Below are 22646 nucleotides of genomic sequence, written 5' to 3' on the forward strand. Positions count from 1 at the left end.
AAAAAAAAAAAAAAACAAGGGCAGCATCACCCAATCAGCATCAATGCCACATGCATCTACAGCGTTGTAGAGCTATCGATACTTTGTTCAAAGATTAAGACTCCACATCTATAGGCAGAGTGAAATGAATGAAAGTTTGGGGATACCTGCTAAATATAGTACATATTATTTTTCTGATAAGTACATGATACAAGAGCTTTGATCCCTAAGTTTCATCAATTCTTCAAGATCTAGTATGTTGGGAAATCAAGGGCATAAGAGGAATCCAGGCTAGTTTCCTACAATGATCAGGGATAGTTGTGTTTTTTGCCCTTAGATTTAAAAGCACAATGTTAAGGGTACTATTATTTTGTTTATTTGCTAAATTAAATATTTTCTCTTATGACTATTAATAGAAGAAGGATTAGTGTTTCCTATATAAAATACTAGTAGGCTTTGGCATGACCATCCAACTTCCAACAAACTTCTATTCTTCTTGAGCTAGTTGCTTCTCTTTCTCTATTCTTTACCTGTTTTGGCAAGAATGTCCAAGTGCCTTAGAACTTGGAAGTTGGAAGGATCATTCTTTCCACATTTCTTCCTGTGTCATTGTAGTGCAAAGCTTTATGATTCCAACAAATATTATGACTGGTAGAATCAGATTATCCAAGAAAACTCACAATGAGAACAGAATCCAGATATTTATGAGAAACAAAACAGTACATTTCTAATGACTTTGAAGACAAAAGAAAGTGCGGAAAGATGAGTGTTCCAACATAATGTAAAGGGTCAGTTAAAAGTATTCATCTTTTCACTGACATAATAATCTTGAATGCTTGACTGGGTATTTCACTATCTAATAGGAAACTAATTTTGCAGTTATGATAGCCCAACAGCCCATTCAATACATGCATTGCATCTGACAAACATGAAGCATATGAATCATTATCAATAGATCATTCATCAAAGTATAAAAGAAAAAAATAAACCTTGGATACAATAGTTCCAAGATCTGCCTCAACTTGCCGGAACTTTGGAGTGTTGTGAAATGCACAGACCAAAAGGGTGCAATTTGAATTCCAATCAGGTTGAAACTCAGCTCCCATCTCTAACGCCTGAGACCTCAGTGTACCACGTTCAGGATTAATAAAGCCTGATAGAACAAAGACGACACCCTCCTGCACTAATCAATACGATCAATAAACTCATTTGAGATAAACAAAAAAGGCAAAACTATACAAATACCAGTAAATTAAAGATCACAGCAGTACCATTAATTTTGAGAAGTTTGAGGTACCCAAATCAGAGTTTGGTTCAGTTTCAACTTCAGCATTCTGTGTTTTGCTGTGGTTTTTCGACACTTTAGAGGTCTCACCTTCCTCACTTCCTTCTTGATCACCCACATGAGCACGTTTATTCCCCTCAACATTACGTGTATCTTGCCTTGACCCCATCCACGAAGGAAGATTCCGTTTTCTTCCATTCCTACTACTGTCTCTATCTCTGCCTGCCTGTGACATGCTGATGATTCTGTCTAACTACTGGCTTTCATACAACTGCAAANAAAAAAAAAAAAAAAACAAGGGCAGCATCACCCAATCAGCATCAATGCCACATGCATCTACAGCGTTGTAGAGCTATCGATACTTTGTTCAAAGATTAAGACTCCACATCTATAGGCAGAGTGAAATGAATGAAAGTTTGGGGATACCTGCTAAATATAGTACATATTATTTTTCTGATAAGTACATGATACAAGAGCTTTGATCCCTAAGTTTCATCAATTCTTCAAGATCTAGTATGTTGGGAAATCAAGGGCATAAGAGGAATCCAGGCTAGTTTCCTACAATGATCAGGGATAGTTGTGTTTTTTGCCCTTAGATTTAAAAGCACAATGTTAAGGGTACTATTATTTTGTTTATTTGCTAAATTAAATATTTTCTCTTATGACTATTAATAGAAGAAGGATTAGTGTTTCCTATATAAAATACTAGTAGGCTTTGGCATGACCATCCAACTTCCAACAAACTTCTATTCTTCTTGAGCTAGTTGCTTCTCTTTCTCTATTCTTTACCTGTTTTGGCAAGAATGTCCAAGTGCCTTAGAACTTGGAAGTTGGAAGGATCATTCTTTCCACATTTCTTCCTGTGTCATTGTAGTGCAAAGCTTTATGATTCCAACAAATATTATGACTGGTAGAATCAGATTATCCAAGAAAACTCACAATGAGAACAGAATCCAGATATTTATGAGAAACAAAACAGTACATTTCTAATGACTTTGAAGACAAAAGAAAGTGCGGAAAGATGAGTGTTCCAACATAATGTAAAGGGTCAGTTAAAAGTATTCATCTTTTCACTGACATAATAATCTTGAATGCTTGACTGGGTATTTCACTATCTAATAGGAAACTAATTTTGCAGTTATGATAGCCCAACAGCCCATTCAATACATGCATTGCATCTGACAAACATGAAGCATATGAATCATTATCAATAGATCATTCATCAAAGTATAAAAGAAAAAAATAAACCTTGGATACAATAGTTCCAAGATCTGCCTCAACTTGCCGGAACTTTGGAGTGTTGTGAAATGCACAGACCAAAAGGGTGCAATTTGAATTCCAATCAGGTTGAAACTCAGCTCCCATCTCTAACGCCTGAGACCTCAGTGTACCACGTTCAGGATTAATAAAGCCTGATAGAACAAAGACGACACCCTCCTGCACTAATCAATACGATCAATAAACTCATTTGAGATAAACAAAAAAGGCAAAACTATACAAATACCAGTAAATTAAAGATCACAGCAGTACCATTAATTTTGAGAAGTTTGAGGTACCCAAATCAGAGTTTGGTTCAGTTTCAACTTCAGCATTCTGTGTTTTGCTGTGGTTTTTCGACACTTTAGAGGTCTCACCTTCCTCACTTCCTTCTTGATCACCCACATGAGCACGTTTATTCCCCTCAACATTACGTGTATCTTGCCTTGACCCCATCCACGAAGGAAGATTCCGTTTTCTTCCATTCCTACTACTGTCTCTATCTCTGCCTGCCTGTGACATGCTGATGATTCTGTCTAACTACTGGCTTTCATACAACTGCAAAGATTACATATATCAAATTGAATATCAAAAGTTACCAACAAAACCAACAAGTTCCCATTATATCAATTAAAAATATATATGTGCCCAAGAGGTTTGCTATGACTTCAGTGAAGAATTTACAGATTACAATTTGTTTCCAGTAATGTGCTAAAATTCAATGGTGAATACAAGTTTTCTAACCTAAAGGCTAAGCAGAACCCAAGGGCCGTATATATTCAATCCAAAACCGGAAATTTCACAGCAAAAATTCGCAGGGATGCAATTGAATGCCAGACATAGAGAAATCAAAGCTAATGTAAGCACATAATACGAAGTCCTTACCACCGTTGAAGAATAAAATTATGGAACGGAGATTCAACAGCATGGAAAGTGGCTCAGCCAACGTTACTGCCCAGGAGTCCGGACCGACCGCTCTTCGACTCTGCGGCTACTTAAAGAGCTTCTATACCAAATAGCGTCAACAATGTGGAACAAAACTCGTTAACATTGCCGGTTTTAATTGATTAAGGGCTTGTTTGGTTATATTAGCATTTAGCGGCAGTGAATTCTGTTAGCGGTTATCAAATAGCGGATTGTATTAGTGGTTTGATCAGAGGATTGTATTAGTGGTTTGTAAAATATGTTTAGTAAAATTAATTGTTTAGATTTGCGGTTAGTGTGTGTGTAATAATAATAATAATAATAATAATAATAATAATAATAAAGAAAAATAAAAAATAAAAAAGAATAGGGTCGCACAGTGGCTCCCCTTAGAGCCTCAAGGCTCCATTTATTTTCAATAGTTTGCCTAGCAGCCCGCTTGGCAAACTAAAAGTTTTGATTTTTTTTTAGAGTTAATTCCAATAATGGTCCGCTGATTATGTTGATTTTTTAAAATTGGTCATCGTATTTTAATTTGGACGAAATGATACTTTTAAAATTGTTCCAACAATGGTCATTCCGTTTATGTCTAGTTAGTGAGGGGTTATGTGTAGGGGTAAATTAGTCTTTTCATTATTTGGCCTTTTTCTTCCTCTTGTTGAGCTAAAGAATTCACAAAGCTCTCCCTACATAATGCGAAACTTGAAAAAGAATTATCTGCTTCTCGAGAGATGTTGAATTCTAAGAGTTTTAATATGCAGTCTGGTAATGTAGAATTATCTGGCAAACTGACAACGGGGACTATCCTCCCTGTTTGGACGTCACTTCCTCCTGTCCGGTCAGTCACCCATTCGACTGGCCAATCGGTCTGTCATGTCTTCCCTTCTGGATCGCGACGCACTACCAGTGCTGCTTCACTCTGTTTCTGCAGTCTTTCATGATTTTTGCCTCGATCGGACATGGTCATCTTGAGCCCCTAATCGAGACCTAACACTCTTCCGAATGCGATCGAAGGCACTCATACTTTGAGCAGCGTCAGGTTGACTATGATCTTGACGTTCTTCTTGGTCGGGTCTTCACGATCGATCTGTTGATTAAATCTCTTCTGGATCACAATCTCGGGGTTACAAATGCGACTGCCTTTGAGAATGCCGAGCTACTGGTTACTGATGTTATACAACAGAAATTTGAGGGGTTACCATCACATGGGGGAGTTGGAGCCATGACATAATACCCCGGAGCCCCAAGGCACGGTTGATGCATGTAAGCAAATCTCTTGTGGTGATGTTCCTTAAATGGGGTTTCCTCCCAACGCTCCTAGTGTTGGAGGCGGCATCTGACCCGTTAGGGGGTAGCATAGCGTACGCATCGGCATATGAAGATTTGGGTTGGTCGTGCCATTCATTGGTAGCGAAATGGTGGGGTGGAAATTTGTGTGTCCAGCTTGCTGGTCGGGATTCTGACCGGTTGGTTAGGTGGTTTGTGTATCATGTCTTGCGGGTTAGATGTGAGCTCATTCATCAAGCCTCTCGACCGGTCCAACTGTCGACGTAGATCATCCTCGGGGAGCATTTCGACCACATTGTCGGGGTGATGTCCAACCTGACGGGTTGAGCCTTCCCTTTGCACGTAACCCTGGCTCTGACTCTTCATGCTGGTTGCCCTCTTAAACAAGTAAGGTGAAAAAAGTATCGGGACAAATAGAGTGTCTCGCTCGCGTCCCCATGGGCGATGTCAATGTTAGCGTAAATGGAATCGGGGGTTACGGTTACACTACGAATACGTATGTTTGTGAATAAGTGGGAAAGCGCTCGTAGGTCAACCGATCGGTCTACCATAGGGCGATTGGGCAGTTCGAGGCTGAGTGGTGTTCCAAGTGGTAAGTGGTTACAAGCAGGTCGCTAGAATAGTGCAGGTTGCAATTGCGGGGTGAGCAGACTGTTGTTATAGGGTGAGAATACTGCTATTACAAGGTGAGCAGGCTGCTGTTACGAAGCGCAGATTGCAATTGAACGGTTACACGAGGTGTAGACCGCGATGTAGATTGATGTTGCAGGGTGATGATTACAAGTAGTAAGTAGTAATTGTTACAATTGGATTGACGCATTTAATGCACCAGCTGCAAGTGGCTTGATGTGGCGTCTTCTTGTTGGCTTGGTCAAGCGGTCACTTTGCAGGCTACGCGTAGGTTGACTGGTTGAGGTTGCAGAGCGCAAGTTGGATTGTCTTACTTGTTGTGTAAGTTAGGTTTTCGGCTTGCAGGTTGCGTCACCTAATTGACTGACCGGTCATCCTACGGTAGACCGGTCGGGTGACTTTCTGTCGGGGCAATTCCAAGGGTGAACCGAGAGCATTTTGTCACGAGGCCTATCGGCACAAGCAGACCGGTTGATCACAAGTAATTTATTCCAGTCAGGTTGATGACTATGACAGACCGGTTGAGTTCCTTCTTGATGAACCGGTTATACGGATTAGTCCTTTATGCGTATTTACCCATCAAAGTGTTTGACAATTTGTAATCTATTTGGAATGTGAAATTCATCTACAAATATTTTTTTAATCTCTTAACTAATATTTCTCTAATAAAATTCATATATTGTATTATAAAAAAAATCATATATTGTATAGTTGCAACTTATTTTTTAAACTTGAGTAATGATAATTTTACTCATTCCGTCCCATTTTATTTGTCTAGTTATGTTAACGAGGCTTGACTGAAGTTATTTTGAATTCAAATTTTCATAATATTAAGTTTATTATTAGTATATAAAATGTATATATTTAGAAACTACACTAAAAGTACTATTAACCACAAAAAAAAAATTTAAAAATAATTAAAAAAAATGACAATGAAGAAATAGTTGATTTGACCAATGAATAGTAAACATGATAGGTAAAATGGGAGAGAGAGCGTATTTAACTTTTGATTCGTGAATCACACAGGTACAATGCTAGTTAGTACAAAATGACAAGAAAAAATGACTTAAAAAGCATTAAAAAGTTTAAACGACATAGCCAAAGTGTGGATTAAAAGTGATGTTAAAGAGGTGGTGATCTGGATAAACGGCGAGGCCAACCTGGTCGGACCGTGTGGGGATACTATTAACATTTGCAAAGCTTGGATAAAAAAAGAATGGGAGGTCAAGATTACTTACATACTTCAGGATAATAATACGGTGGCTGACGTACTTGCTAAACTTGTGATAAGGAAGCGATGTGACTGGATTGAGCTTGAGAGTCCTCCTAGCTATGTCATGGGGAGCATTATGAAGGACAAGAGTCTTTTGAGAATCGATAACTAGTTTTGGTTTTGTGGTCCCCTTCCCTTTCATTAAAAAAAAGTTTAAACGACATATAAGTAATTTAACAAGTTCAAAATAGAAACTTTTTAAAATTCCTTGAAAGCTATGATTTTTATTTATTGTAATTGTAACTAGAATGGTGATTAGGATTTAGGAGTTAGGACAACCAAAAATCACGAATCAGGCTGCCAAGCACAAGCACCTTGTGCTCAAATAACAGAGTAGTGGTTCTCCCATATGGGAGGTCATGCGATATTACAATCTAATAGAGTTAGTTGTATTAAAAAAAATCATGAATCATGAGAAATGGAACAAAGTTTTAAATTCAAAGATTATAGAGCATGAATGGGAAAGAAAGATTGCGGGCAGAATAAAAGTAGAGATAATATAAGGGCATATCTGCAAAGAAAAAAAATTGATTTCACCCCTCTTATTATTCTTTATCCAGTCGCTCAATCCCGCTCAATTATTTGTTTCAAAATTTGGCCGGATCCTCAGTCCTCCTCGGCTTCTCGCGCATAAGATCCTTCAGATTACGCTCTTAGCTCAGGATTTATGGGAAGATGACGACTGAGCCTCTGACAATGGATCCACCCGACCCGCTCCGTGCCTTCGCCGGCCTCCTTCTTTTACCCCAAACAATTAGGGTTCAGTCTGAAGCTTCAATGCCTTCTGAACCGAACAACCTCGACTCAATTCACCAATTCATGAAGTCTATGGTACTCTTCTCGATCTATATGCTTTATTCAAGTTTCGCTGTTCCTGTTATTTGTTTGTTTTTGGTTCTCGTAGGTTATTCATATGAACTTATGCTCACATGCTAAGAGATTCGAAGTATTTATTTTTCATTTCTTTGTTATTGAAGTAGGATGTAAGTGTAGTAATCGGCAGTGTTGCTAACTTGGTCAACTTTGGGGCATTTGTTATTTCCTAGTATAAATCCAAATTATAACATAGTAACAGTAGTTAATAATGTTGATTTATTACTCATTGTCATGAAGGGACTAAGGAATGCTGAAAAGCTTCTAGAAGAGTCCAAGGCCATTGTCGATAATGGTTCAGAGATTCTGAATGCTAATTTTCCAAGATTTAAGGCATCTTTGGATTTAGATGATCATGTTGCTGCAAAGGTGGAAAAGGAGAAGCCTCGAGAGCGAAGGCCAGGACTTGGCCGGAAAAGGGCTCGGTTTTCTATGAAGCCTGATACTAGGTAAAGTCTCAACCCTGATTTGTTTTCATTGAAATGACCTTCTTTTGAAGATTATGGCAGTGATTAACCTTACAATTCCTGTAGCAGTCAGCCTAACATTAGCTTGGAATCAAGTTTGGACGTTGAGCAACTTCAGGACCCAGAAGAATATTTCTTAGCATGCGAGAAGTTAGAAAGTAAATATTATTTCCCTGATCCCTCCCTTACCTGCCTCTATAATATTATTTTAAGTTTGAATCATATGATGCGTGCGTTTTTTTTTTTTCCTGGTAACCTATTTGTTCTCTTGCACTAACTGCTATGACTCTTTGGCTTATTTTTGCATGATGTAAAGATGCCAAACAAGAACTTAACAGGCAGATGGGTGTTGTAGCTGATGACTCAAATATCAACAATTTGCCCACTACTGCAAGGCGCCGTAGACCAGGAATCTTGGGGTATGTTCAAGAATTTCATTAGCTGTCATCTAGAGATGTTGGGTCCTCCTTACTTTGGTTTGTTTTCTGCTTTTTTCTTGCAATTATTAAAGATTTTTTTTTTCTTTTTTAATACAGGAAATCAGTTAGATACAAGCACCGCTTTTCATCAGTGCCACCTGATGACAATGATATAGATATGTCCTCACAAGAAACATTAAAGCAGGATGATCTTTGTGCACTGAAATCTGATTTGCAGAAAGAAAACAGTAATGATGTTGAGCTAGGGGAATTAGAACTCACAGGTGAGTACCTGCTATTGAAGCAAAAGAGTTATCTGTGAGTTTCAACTGTAAAATGATGTCATTGCAGGTTCTGTTATTGTTGTTGAAATAATACTCCTGCTTTACCCTAGTTCATTTAAGCATTGTCTGTCTGTTTGCTTTTTATATTTGGGGTTTTTCATCAACAAAGTTACCTTTCTCTTTCACAGGCTTAATAACTGAAAAAGAAAGCAGGGTCAGTGCTATTTTGGATGAACTCCTGTCTCGTGATGCTAAGGACTTAGATGGTGATAGGGTTTTGTCCTTACTGCAGGAGCAGTTTCAAATGAAACCTCCTGATCTTTCTGCCTTGTGCATGCCTGAATTCCCTGCTGCTAGAACTGACTATATGACATTGGGTGAGAGGATACCAAAGGCTAGGAAGTCGGTGTTGGGATTACCGAATTCAGATAAAAGGACTAGTGACAAGAGACAGAGGGAGGAAAGTCTGCAAAGTAATTTAACTTCTCCCACCCCACCAAAAAGCCCATTTTCTTCTCTGGCTTTGTTAAGAAAACAGGTTTTAAAATCAAATCCACTCAGGGATCCATTCTCACCACTTAATATTGATCTGAATGACATTAACAAGAGCTCAGATCAGGTTGGTTCGGCGAAGGATTTCAGCAAATCAGGCAATTTGCATGGAGAATGTAACATTAAAGGAATGAACATTTCAGACCATCAAGCTGACAGATCTGCAGATACAAATGCACAAAGTTCTAATATAGATATCAGCCATAGTGGATCTCATGCTCAGATGGGTGACTGCGGTGGTGGATCTCATGCTCAGATGGGTGACTGCGGTGGTGGATCTCATGCTCAGATGGGTGACTGCGGTGGTCACACTGATGCAGGTCGTATGGTTATGAGGGGTTTGGAGCAGTTAAATAATGAGCAGTCTTTGGAGAACTCAGGTGGAGAGACTATAGCTGTTGGGCAAGGTGATTCTCATGGGAGCATGGAGCGTTGCAATGGCTGGAATCATATGGATATCAGGACTGCTGATGAAAACTCAGGCATGCAAAATAGGGACACTGAAGTTCAACCCAGTGGGCATGACATCACAGACAAAGAGGTTTTTTTCCCTCCTGCTATTTTTGATTAACAATAATTTTTAGGGTGGCTAAATTGTTATTGATTGTAGAAAATGCACGACACATGCATATTTATGCAAGGTCTGTCTCCTGCTCAAGTACAAGTGGAAGCTGATGACAAAACTAACACTTCCAATGAAACTGAAACTGATATTCAGAATAATGTATCTTGCCGAACGGATGAGCACGTGAGATTCTCCACTTTATCTATGAAGAACGGTGTATGACATTCACATAAGTTGGTAATTATGTATTTTCTAGCTTATAGACACATATATTTCAGGTTGAAGATATGCCATCAATGTCAGCATTTCCAGAAGAACAAGAGCACAATGGCAATGATGCACACACAAGTGAGAACTGGAGTGACAATCAGAATCCATCTGGTATGATTTGTTGCTTTCTTCATATTCCAAAATCCATCTGTTAACTTTAACATAATATTTCTTTGAGCTTCTGTAATTGTGTTTTGATTTAGTATTAGTCATTTTAAGGCTTATTAACTTGGATGAACTTTCTCTATTACTTAACTAGTAATAAATCACACCACAAGAAATTTTCCGTCTATGTTTTCTGAGGCTTGGAAATATTAGCTTGTAGCTAGATTTTTCAGACATTTCTTGTCCTTTTTTTGTTTTGTTTTGCAGATCAATCAAATTCTGCTGCTGTTCAGAACCACTTAATGGATATGCAAAGTGCATTGCCTGATATTAATCCTGAACAACATATCATGGTTATCTCTTTGATCATCTTCTTTTATTGCTTTGCAGTCAAAACTGGGATGTCTTTTTAATTTGCACTTTTGCATTAAGTGAATCTTTGTTTGAAAAAGGAAGTGCATCATGTATGTTTAAAGCGTCTGCACATTGCAGTGTGTGAAATATGATTTCTCCGTAGGAACTGTAGTTCTAGATGATCATCTGTGAAGATGGCTGGGAAAGACCATAACAGATAAATTATGGAATTACTTGACTGTCTAACTACCTGGATGAATTTTGATCATCAGAAAAATGTGCAAATGTGTCCACCTTCATCTTTCGTAGCAGAGATAAAATGATCTAGAATATAAAATAAAATAGATTCTTGATGAATTTTAAGATTCTTGTATTAAAATAAAAATAGCTGTGAAAATTTTGCACTCCAGGAAATTCCTTATTGGTGAAGTCGCTTGTTCAACTCCTTTTCTTTTTTGCTTAACTTAAACCAGATGTTATTTTTATCTCTCCCTCTATTTGAAACTTGTTTTTCTGGCCGTGTAATAAGTTTTGTTTAATCTTTCATTTGCTCCAGTAAGCCAGTGTGTGGAGCATTGTAGCCAAGAATTTTGCATTGCTAATTTGTTTACATAATGGATATGTGTTTTAGTGTTGGTTCTTTTGTAGACTGGATTTTGACATCTAATTGAATTCTAAATAGTATACAGTTATATTGGACGCTGAATGTAGTTACATAGCAACATATCTAGTTTCATTATACATTAGAATTGAAAACATGGTTTGTGAAGTAATAGATGCATTGGTGCATGCATTATGCATATGTGGAGAACATCTTTTTCTTTTCAAGTTGTTTGTAATTAGGATGTGTTTGGCTTGCAAATTTCAGAAGCATCCATTGACCAAAAAGCAACCGAGAAAAAACAGTTCCCTGCCTGGAAATCGTGAAAGGAAAGCACTTAAATTCAGGCCCAGTCTTGCAGGTTTGACTCATATATACTAATCCATAACGACTGACTGCTATGATCTTTTGGGTTGGATAATTATAAATTTTTATGTTGACAGATGCAGGCACGCTGTTTGAGAATGGGGTGAGACGAAGCAAAAGAATCAAGAGCAGGCCATTGGAATTTTGGAAAGGCGAAAGATTATTATTTGGGCGTGTTAATGAGAGTGAGTATTTCCTTCCATATTAATACTGTCAGTTTTTTGGCATCTGTGTTTTGTTTATTGCTTTTCCTGCATGGGTGTGTTAAGAATGTTATTCCTTGTAGAGGAAAAGAGTTTGATGCCATGCCATACATTGAGAAAGTTTTAAATTTTGTTGTTACATTCTCAAAAAAGATACTCCGTAATAATAGTGAATTGATATTATTGTTAACAAAATAAATATTGCAGGCATGAAGCTTGTTGGTGTAAAGTATGTATCTCCATCGGTGGGAAATATGAAAGTGAAGTCTTATATTTCAGATGAGTACAAAGAGGTTGTAGATCTGGCAGCTCGTTACTAAGCATTTAATACTAGTGTGTGGGGAAAATGCAAAACGCAACACAACTCAACTCAACTCAGCATAATGGGTGGATGGAATTTTGTGATTGCGGATTATTATATCGACTCACTGCTTTTATCATATGCTATTACTTTCCAAAGCCCTGAAATGTGTCAACAATTCATTTTCTTTGAGTTTATCAGCTAATTGCATAAATCACTTTAGTTACATAATGAAAAAAAACTTAGTTACGTAATGAAAAGTGATTGATAAGGACTTTTAATTTTAAAAATAATAATCACTAATGCTTTATCTAATGTTATTCTTCGGAACAGACAAGGTATGTACGTACTTGTAACATTTGTATTGATTATAGTTAACTAAACAAAATGTTAAAAAAATACGGTGTATATTGTAATTTTTTTAAAATAAAAAAATAAAAATTAGTTACACATGAATGATTACTGTGCCCTCGCGGTTCAAAATATCAAACTCTATCATATCAATTTCATGTGTTTAATAATTGAGCGGACCCACCATATGTACGTATGTATGCATTACTCTTATTTCTAGAGACTCGAGAGATAGATATTTTATAGGTAATCGGTAATGAGATAAGAATGTGAATTTATTTAATAAAAAAAATGGAGATGAGTAACTAGTTGGAAAGTGATGTGTTTCTGTGCATTAAATCTAAAAATCATCCGATCCTTAATCCTTATCCAAAACTTGGCATAAAAGTCATTTTCGGAACACCCAATGCTGTCTTCTACTCTTCTTTCTAGAAGTCTGGGCGGGCTATATTATTATTCATTCTACCATCCGCTGTTGCCTTGACACCTTACCACTCAAATAAAATAAAAATTAAGGATAAAGACTAATGATTGTGGAGAGGGGTCGTCGAGCATGATGAAGGCGTCATTCCGTGAAGACCAAGTGGTCCTGCTCAACATTTTTTTTTTAACTTATTATTATTATTATTATTATTTTTAAAACAAAACGAAGAATTCATTAAATCAAATCAGAGGATAAAACAGTACAAATGATAGAGGGAGGATATAAAAACCATTCCAACCAATTAAACATGGAAACAAATTATCTAGTTAACACTTGGGCTACCTGATTTGCAGATCACTTACATAGTGACAACCCGTTTGATTTGTCAAAAAATATTTCAAGGGAAATGGAATTCAAATTTCATGGAAAACAAATTACCAAGAAAATAAATTTCATTATTTGGTTGGTAGAAAAGAAATTATTGGGAATATGAATTCCATTGTTTGGTTGAGTTTGGAATGATAAAGAATTATGAATATAAATACTAATATGTCCTTAACAATAATAGTGATAATAAATTATATTATTATGCCCTGTGTAATTAAAAAAAATTTGAGGGTAAAATAGTCCAATCGTGTTATACTTTCTTCCCAAGTCCTAAGGAAAACAAAATACCAATCTTTTGTTCAGATTTTGTTTTCCTTCACTTTGAGGAAGTTTTTTCCAATTGAAAAGATTTTCCATCCAACCAAACAACATAACACAACATTTACCTCCACTTTGAAGAAAACCTTTTCCATGAAAAATATTTTCCATCCAACCAAACACCCCCTTAATGAAAGATAAAAACACTTGAGTGAAACTACTCATGATTTTTTATATCTCTAAGAATCAAATGAAATGAAGATTCTCCTTTGTTAGAGTTGAAGCCTTGGACGACTTGAAAAGAATTCGTTTCTATGTGGATGCTATCAAAGTTATGAAGTTTTAACCAACTAAGTACTTCTCGAATTGCCATTGCTTTCACTTCACTCGAAGAATAAACTCCCCTCTGTTGAGATCCTCTTGCTGCAACAATTTGGCCTAGGTCGTTCCTGAGAATGCAACCGAACCCCATATATGTAAATTCTTTGTTGATAGCCGCATTCACAATTAATTTTTAAAAAAAACCCGATTGAAACTTGGTCCAACGATCAATTGTTGTACCATTATCATTGGAACTGAGGTTATTATCTTCCGTGGCCACCTTCCAATCAAAGTGGAAAGATCGAAGAGCTTAGTTATAAAATTTATAAATAAATTTAAAAGTTTCAATTTATTATTTTACATTACAAATTAAGCAATATATATATATATATGTTCAAATGTGGCCGCCTTTCCCGTGCGGTCGGTGCGGTTCACACCACTCAATGTTAGAAAATGCACCACTCAATGTTATAAAACGCACCACAATGAAAATACACAAAACACACCACACACCCAAAATAATGCACCATAACTCCCCTGCCTCTAATGGTGCATTTGCTAACACTGTGTGGTGTATATTTGCATACCTAGTGGTGTATTTTTTGGTGATGTGTACCTAACGGTGCATATTTGTGTGGTGTATTTTCTAACACTGAGTGCTGTATATCTGTATACATAGTGGTGAGCCCGCATTGTTCACACGTTAAGAGGCGGCCACACCTGAACTCTACCCTATATATATATATGTGTGTGTGTGTGTGTGTGTGTGTGTGTGTGTGTGTGTGTGTGGGGAAGGGTTCCCGTGCGGTTACGCACCTTAAGTATACAAACTACGCACCTTAAGCACACAAACAAAGCACCTTAAAAACAAAAATCACGTGCACCTAAAGCTTTAGGCCGACACACCTTATATACACAAACCACACACCTTAAGAACACAAATCACGCACCTAAGGTTTTAAAATGGTGCAACTTAATCATACAAATCACGACTCGGGTCGAAGAGCTATCACCCTAAGGGGGCAAGAAGTCCGACCTCATTAGCCACCCAACGGAAGAGTTTTTTTTACCAAGTGTACCCTTGGCCAAACAACTACATACTACGTTAAAAAAAATCAAAATCCAAAAACTAGTCCACGGCGGGAGGTCCGACCTTTAAGTAGAGTCCAAGCCCGCCAAGGAAAGGCGAACAATCACCAAGTATAATCGAGTACGGCCAAGAGGGGCCACTAGGGGACTCGAGCCTAGGCCTCTCAAGGCGACCCCACCTAGGGTGGCCTCGGCTAGGGGCACCTTCGAGCCCGGCTCTTTCTAACAAAGGTTGCTACCTCATAGACCAGCCCAAGGCGAGGAAGCACGCCGAGAAGGAGCTAGATGTTCAAGTAAGGATGCACGAAAAGAGTAAAGTAAACCCGTAAGTCCGAAGGTTTATACAAGAAGCTAAGGAGCAAACATGAGGCTTGTGGAAGGGGATAACACCGTGTTGATCAAGGTCAGAGCAGGAATACTCTCTTTTGCTGACGACTTCTCATAGCTTAGAGAGTGGGGGACTGATGATGGATGTATTATAAATGGAGCAAGCCGACCCGAGAAGACAGAGCAAGGAGGACTCAAGCGGACCCGGGGCCTTGAGGTAGAGACCCGTGCTCAACCCCGGTGGCCTAGGCTGAGCCCATGCTTGGGCCTTGACCTAGCGCCTCGACTGGAGTGCTTGGCCCAGGGGGTGCTCGGCCGGGCGCAATCCAAGTTTCTTACAACCAACTCCCTCTTTTTAGGGAGGCGGTTACAACCAACTCCCCTTTTTAGAGGGTGGTTAGGGAGTTTAGCATGTATAAAATGCTTTCTTATTGTCTCATTAAGACATTCCTATCTTCTTGGTCCTAAACTACTCGTGTAATACCATTACATTGTCTTGTAATAGCTTGACAACCGTAACATAATACAATATTTGGTCACCGTGACCCTACAACCCTTGTTTTGCCTATTTTTCCTATTCATTTACATTATCCTTAATTTATCGGGTTTATTGATTCGATCTACCTAGGTTAATTAAATCCATCATATATATAGGGGATGGTTCCTATGAGATCACCTATTTAGGTGATATTGTGAGATCAAATCTTGTGCATCAATCTAATAAATTTTAATGGTCTAGATTGATTGACACACACGTTCACACACATTTAATCGCCCTTCGCACACACTTCAACTTGAGATCTTAATCAATATAGACCATTAAAATATTGTGAGATCAAATCTTGTACATCAATCTAAAAATTTTAATGGTCTAGATCGATTGACACACCCACTCCGTTGGCACACATTTAATCATCGTTCGCATATTCTTCAATTTAGAATCTTAATCAATCTAGACCATTAAATTATTACATTGATGCACAAGATTTGATCTCACAATCTCACATAAACAGGTGATCTCATATGATCTTATATATATATATATACGGGCGCGCTCAGGTACGAACCATCTCCTAGGAGAGAACTGAGAACGCTTCGCAGTCGTAATAACTCGAACGTCGTAAATAACTCGAACTTTGGTGGAAGTAATTGTGTTATAAGTGCACCTAGTTTCACTTACAAGTGCATCTATTTTTGCACATATTTTCATTTACAAGTGCAAGTAAGGGTGTTGCTATTCCTACCACCCATGGTGCAAATAACATTGAAATTTTTAAAATATTACAAATTTCAATAACTTTATAGTTGGTATAAATAGCAATAAGGTATAAATATGGCTATTTACACCACCATGGTCAACTGAATTAATTACACAAAGAAAAAGGTGTTGGAATTAGAGTATTCAAAACAACAAGGTGTTGGAATTAGAGTTTTCAGAAAAAAAGGTATTGAAATACAATGAATATTATTTAAACAAAATTAAATTGAATAACAATTTAAAATTTTAGAAACAATATATATATAAACAAAAAACAAAACAGAGCAACCCCTCGCCGGACGGGTTGCTCCGTTTTTGTTTTTTTTTTTGTTTGTTTTTTGTTTTTTGTTTTTTTTTTTAATATTTTTTTTAATTTTTAAATAGTTATTTAATTTAATTTAATTTAATTTAATAATATTTCTGATTTCAATACCTTTATTTTTTAAAATTCTAATTCCAATACCTAATTCCAATTCAGTGTGACCGTAGTGGTACTTACGAGCCAAAAAAAAATATTATCAAAAAATACGGGCACAAAAAAAATTAGTAGTCCATTCCAATTGGAGGGAAAATACATGTGTGTTGATGGTTGTTGGAGGGTAAGAGTAATATGTGGAATACATAATCATGAGCCTGCGCTGCACCTTGAAGGTCACCCTTATGCAAGGCGATTGTCAATAAATGAAGTTCAATTGGTGGAACATTTATCAGCAATGCATGTGAAACCGCGAGATATTTTAGCATCTGTGAAGAGGCAAAATCCGAATAATGTTTCCACTACAAAAACCATATACAATGCACGCCAAAAAATTCAGATGTTGGAGAAAGCAGGTAAAACTCAAATGCAAGTTGTTATGTCTTTTTTATATGACAATGGTTATGTGCATGAGAGCCGTACTAATAATGCAACAAATGAGTTGGAAGATTTATTCTTTGTTCATCCTAAATCTCTGGAAAAGTGGTGTGCATTTCCACATGTCTTGTTGATAGATGCGACATATAAAACAAATAGGTAATCAATGAAAATTTTCTTTTTATATTTTATTGTGATGTTAATGTGTTTTTACTGTTTTTAGCTATTGAAAATTAATTTATTATATTATTATAATAAAGTAAAATAATGCATACAAAAAATTTGAGTTATAAAGAATATCATGAAAATTTATTAAACATTAGATACTACAAAAAGTAATTAAAAATTATTATACACAAAATTATTATACTATCACAATTTAAAATAATAATAAAAATAAATATTTTAAATATTTAATTACAAAATATTATAGACAAAATTATTATTCTATCACAATTAAAAATATAAATAAATAATAAATAATAAATATTTTAAATAGAAAATATAATATTTAACCAACTTTAATGAAGGTGGTGTAAATAGCAAATTCTATTTACACCACCTATAAAGCTATCAAACCTATTAAAGGGTGGTGTAAATAGAATTTTGGGTGGTGCAAATAGAATACCCGCAAGTAATTTACCTTGTTAACATTCATGCACCTCGGTGCACCCACTTCTAACGTTATGTGCAACTAGTTATAACATTAGATGCACTTAGTATTGAGCTCAACGTACATTTTACTTGCACCTGTAATACATTTTAGTTGCACTTGTGCACCTATTTTCACTTACAAGTGCAAGTAATTTATCTTGTTAACATTCATGCAACACCTAATTATTACGTTAGGTGCAACTACATCTGAACCCGTGGCGCGCTGTAAAGCGTTCTCAGTTCTCTTCTGAGCTGGTGGTTCTTACTGAACACGATACCCTCTCTCTCTATATATATATATGAAGCAACTTGCACGTGGATATGACACAGAAACACGTAAACCACCCATCTGGGCAGCTGACATTCACCAAGAGGCACCGTCCGGTGAAATAAACGGCGCCACTTGCCAATAATGCAAACTCATCCCACCCCGCTGCATATATCCTTCATCTAATTCGCCCATTTCAACTTGAATTGGTATGCATACAAATTTGTGTCGCTGATGCACTTTGCTCCACAACTTGCACCGCTTGCTTGCCACCCCTTTCTTTACTCAACAACGTAACCATTCCATCTACATACATGTGCAGGCCTGCAGCTTTACCACATAATGACGCTAACTAAACCCAATTTCATATTATATTCTTTTTTTTTTTTTTAATAACACAAGTTTCGAATTTTATCATGCTATATCATAAAGCTCATGAATCAACTTCTAGGCCTATAAGGAATTGAGGTGGCAACAATTCGATTCAATCGAAGGGTCAAATTCGAAATGTGTACTATTTTAACCGAACTTGAATCATAACAGTATAAAAAGTTATGGTTAAGGTTCGAACCTAATAAGTATGGTTAAGGTAAAATTTATATTTTTGTGAACCATTAACACCGGTTCATGAACTGAAGTGGACCATTCACAGTTCCAAATATAATAAGAATAACATGCATTACTATTAAGATGTATGTTGTATGTAGTACTTCATAATACTAGTAGTCTTGTAGACTCTATTAAGTATGATGCAAAATTGAGTTAATTACATGGTGCAAAACTTTAAAAAAATCCAAGTAAGTTACCATAAACTATATATGAACTGAAAGTAATGGAGCCTCAACACCAAACTATATACTTCTGTGCACAGGAAACTCAACCCAAACTCATACCTTCAATGTTTGTGTCAAGAATCAAACATCTATCCAGTATTATTGAAAATAAATTTTAAATGAAACTTTTCATCTATTAAATAAATGCTTATTTCATATTATATTCCATTCCGGCCAGGCCGTATAGTATTAGTATAATGCACTTTTGGTGGACCTCAAACAAGTGGCGCAGTTACCACCGCCACCTAGCCGTTTTCTACTCTATCTTATATAATGCAAAACCACTGCATTATATTTGAAGACTTTTTAATACCGTTATTGGTTGTCTGTTTATCCACAGAAAGAGATAATATTTTAACCATGCTTATCAATTGAGTTTTGGTAAGAAGTAGAAAAGTGTGATGTTATAATTTTTTTCTTTATTTCTTTATTTCTTGATTTTTTTTTAAAAAACAAAGAGGTCTGATTATCAATGACACTAAATACTATTTAAATTCGGAGTAATCTCACAATAGTGATAATAATATATTTAATACAAAATAATAATAATAATAATAATAATAATAATGAAATATAGTTTAGTAAACCAAAAATTTTAATTTATTGTAAAGACAAATTAAGTCATTGTTAAATTTGAATAAAAGTATATATAAAGGCTCAATTAACGTAACGTGAGACTATTGATAACTTGTTGAATAGGTAAGATGATAACTCAATTGTATCTTTTTACCAATTTAAGAGAATGGAATGAACATTTTTCAAAAAAAAAACTCAATTGCGTTATTTACTCGATTTAGAGACTTATTTTTTTTTTTTGAAAACATTTAAAGACTTATTTAATCAATTTACTTTTTAAATATTTACACTCAACAATAATGGTTTAAATGCTCCGGCCCAATGTTTGAATTGCTTAAGGACCAATTTTCTTTCTTGATTGAAATTAAATATTTTGATTGAGAATTTCATTAATGTAAATAATTCCCACAAGTTACCCCTTTTTTGGTTGGTTTTAATTAAGCCTAAAGAAACGGATTATGAATATAATTATCAACTAATTGATTTGATGACACGAGTACCCACCACTTGATTACGGAGTATAATTAATATATAAACAATATGACTAAGGGTAAATAATAAGTGGCGGCTTTTCATCGGGGCTTTAGCCCCTCGTACGCACCAAAAAAAAAAAATAATAAATAAGTGGCGGCTTTCATAGTTTTGACTTTTACATATTCCTTGTTTTATGACCACCAAGTAGGTATTTAGGTTAAGTGGCTTTTATAGTTTTGACTTTTACATTTTCCTTGTTTTATGACCCGCATATCAACATGTTGGTTATTTAATGCAAGTTAAGTAAAGTGTATCATGCATGACATAACTCTCTAAGTATTAAAACCTTTTCAAAATTGGCCAATTGGACAAAGGCTAAGTATATGCATATGCAGTCAGGACACGTAAATTTCGTATCATTATAAGTTTTATGTAATTTATAATGTATTTTATTATAACACAAGATAAATGGATATAATTTTTTTTTCATTTTTTAAAAGAGAAAGTAAATTAATGAGTTAGTGGATCTAATCATGTCATGTCGTGTTAATCTGTGTATATGGATATCATGTCATGTCAAGCCGTTATATATAATTCATGTTTGTCTATGTAATTTAATTTTGACCTATTAAGTTTAATGATTTGTGTTCGTATACGGGTCAAACCCCTTATTATCCCATGTTACATGACACAAAAATGAAAACGGAACACAAATTGTCATGTCTACCAGTTGGTCCTATAACTCGACTAATTACCTAGCGCAACTTGTACAGACAGACTATCAAGTAGATGGGCCCTGCGACTGATAGATAATGGACACCCTGTTTGAAATGACAGTCAATTAGTTTGGCCGACCATCTTAACCTCTCAACTAGGGCTTGCTAAGTAGATGCACTTGGTGTTGGACATTATTGCCCCAACCGATTTATTGCAATATAAATAAAATAATCAGCTCGACTTAAGAGATAATCTCCTACTCACTTACTCCGTTACTCTTACTTGATCATACTACTACATTTCCTTGTACTCAGCTGCTCAGACTACTCTGATTTTCATTAGACCGACCAATCAACCACCGTATATATGGTGAGATTCCTATTAAAACCAACTTCCCCATGCCATGAGTCCATATATAAGAACCAATCTCATATTCTCATCTATTAAAAAAAAATAGATATATGGATGAAATTAATTGGGGGAAAAAATACATATGCAATATGGGTTGTGTGCAACATAGAGACATGCTTAATATGCACACATCATAATGCCTAATATGCACACGCGTGTTTTTAATGTATCCACAATAATCAATCCAATTCATAGATCTATTTTTTAATGTCTTTTAGTTATAATTTAGTTATACTTAGCTATATTAATTGATGCCTTTTAATTACAAAAACAAAGGATTCCCGAGTTGGTTGGATGAATGAAAATTGCAAAAACAGATGAAGTGATGAATCTGCTAAATGCAGAAAGAAATCAGAAACCATCGAGCAAAGCCCATATTGTATAGTTAGTACTTAGCTGTATAATGTATTAATGTATGTCACACCCACAGAGACGCACAACCTTTTTGCTCTGTTGTCTCTTTCCTTCTAGAAGAGCGGCTCTTATCCACCCTTTCCTTCATATATTTATCATTCCTTAGCTTCTAGAAGACCGGCTCTTATCAACCCTTTTTCTCTGTTGTTACTGTTAGCTATATACATCCGTACGTGCAGATAGTGCTCATCGTGAGGTCTCTTTGGATGAATAAAGAATGACATATCAATAACTTCTTTTTCCTGGTCAGGTCAATAAAATCATGAAATTCTTCTATTTATATATTTTTTTAGAATTGATAAAAAAATGGATTTACCTGGACCAATACATATTTTCTTTTAGTTTTTTTAGGATCAGGTCTTATATTAATTAGGGGGGATAGGAGTAGTATTATTTTCCAATCCAATTTATTCTGTGTGATCATTCACTATTAGATAAGTATAAATACACCACAAAGTATTCGAAAATGCATTATTAATTGTAGTGCATTTTGTGGTGCATTTTCGAACATTGTGTTATACATTTTTACATACATAATAGTGAATTTGCACAGGTAATACAAGAAGCACTGTCTACATTTGAACCAATATATATATATATATATATATATATATATATATATATAGCCAAGTTCCAGTGCGCAATTTTTCCTTCTTAAGTTGCGTTGTTTTCCTTTTGTTTGTTTGTTTTTTTTTTTTTTGGGTTTTTGTTTTTGTTTTTTGTTTTTTGTTTTTTATTTTTATTTTTTTAGTTCCAAAACACAAACAATATTCTTTATAAGATTTTCTCTACAAAGTTATATTTATGTTAATCCAACTTAAGGTGCGTAGATTAGAAGTTTAAGGTGCATCAGTTTAATTTTTTTAAAAAAAAATAATAAATCACCGCACAACCGCACGGGAACCCTTCCCCGCACCTTAACCCTTATATATATATATATATATATATATATATATATATATATATATATATATATATATATATATACACACACACACACACACACACACACACACACACACACACACACACACAC

General features: G+C 35.7%; 3 protein-coding genes across 3 annotated transcripts in view; 1 reads left to right on the forward strand and 2 right to left on the reverse strand.

Annotated features, from left to right (window-relative positions):
• Positions 1–1530, reverse strand: part of LOC116004034 (DNA-repair protein XRCC1) — a 4795-nt gene extending 3265 nt beyond the window's left edge. Inside the window, exons 1-2 of the mRNA XM_031243976.1 lie at positions 1251–1530; positions 969–1157 (exon numbers count right to left, since the gene is read on the reverse strand). Of these exons, the coding sequence (XP_031099836.1) occupies positions 969–1157; positions 1251–1499 (438 nt within the window). The 5' untranslated portion in view covers positions 1500–1530. The remainder of the gene's footprint in view (positions 1–968; positions 1158–1250) is intronic.
• Positions 1531–2037: 507 nt separating this feature from the next.
• On the reverse strand, positions 2038–3535 carry LOC116004041 (DNA-repair protein XRCC1-like). The gene is made up of 4 exons (XM_031243984.1): positions 3407–3535; positions 2795–3079; positions 2513–2701; positions 2038–2124 (listed from the first exon to the last, which is right to left on the reverse strand). The coding sequence occupies exons 2-4, from the start codon at positions 3041–3043 to the stop codon at positions 2104–2106; spliced, it is 459 nt and encodes a 152-aa protein (XP_031099844.1). The 5' UTR covers positions 3044–3079; positions 3407–3535; the 3' UTR covers positions 2038–2103.
• Positions 3536–7203: 3668 nt separating this feature from the next.
• Positions 7204–12249, forward strand: LOC116010634 (centromere protein C). Its single transcript, XM_031250118.1, has 12 exons — positions 7204–7466; positions 7749–7957; positions 8042–8133; positions 8292–8394; positions 8512–8678; positions 8867–9771; positions 9841–9978; positions 10074–10176; positions 10438–10523; positions 11393–11486; positions 11569–11676; positions 11902–12249. The coding sequence occupies exons 1-12, from the start codon at positions 7311–7313 to the stop codon at positions 12012–12014; spliced, it is 2274 nt and encodes a 757-aa protein (XP_031105978.1). The 5' UTR covers positions 7204–7310; the 3' UTR covers positions 12015–12249.
• Positions 12250–22646: the final 10397 nt, after the last annotated feature.

Source organism: Ipomoea triloba, chromosome 2 (genome assembly GCF_003576645.1).
Source record: "Ipomoea triloba cultivar NCNSP0323 chromosome 2, ASM357664v1".
Classification (NCBI taxonomy): Eukaryota; Viridiplantae; Streptophyta; class Magnoliopsida; order Solanales; family Convolvulaceae; genus Ipomoea; species Ipomoea triloba.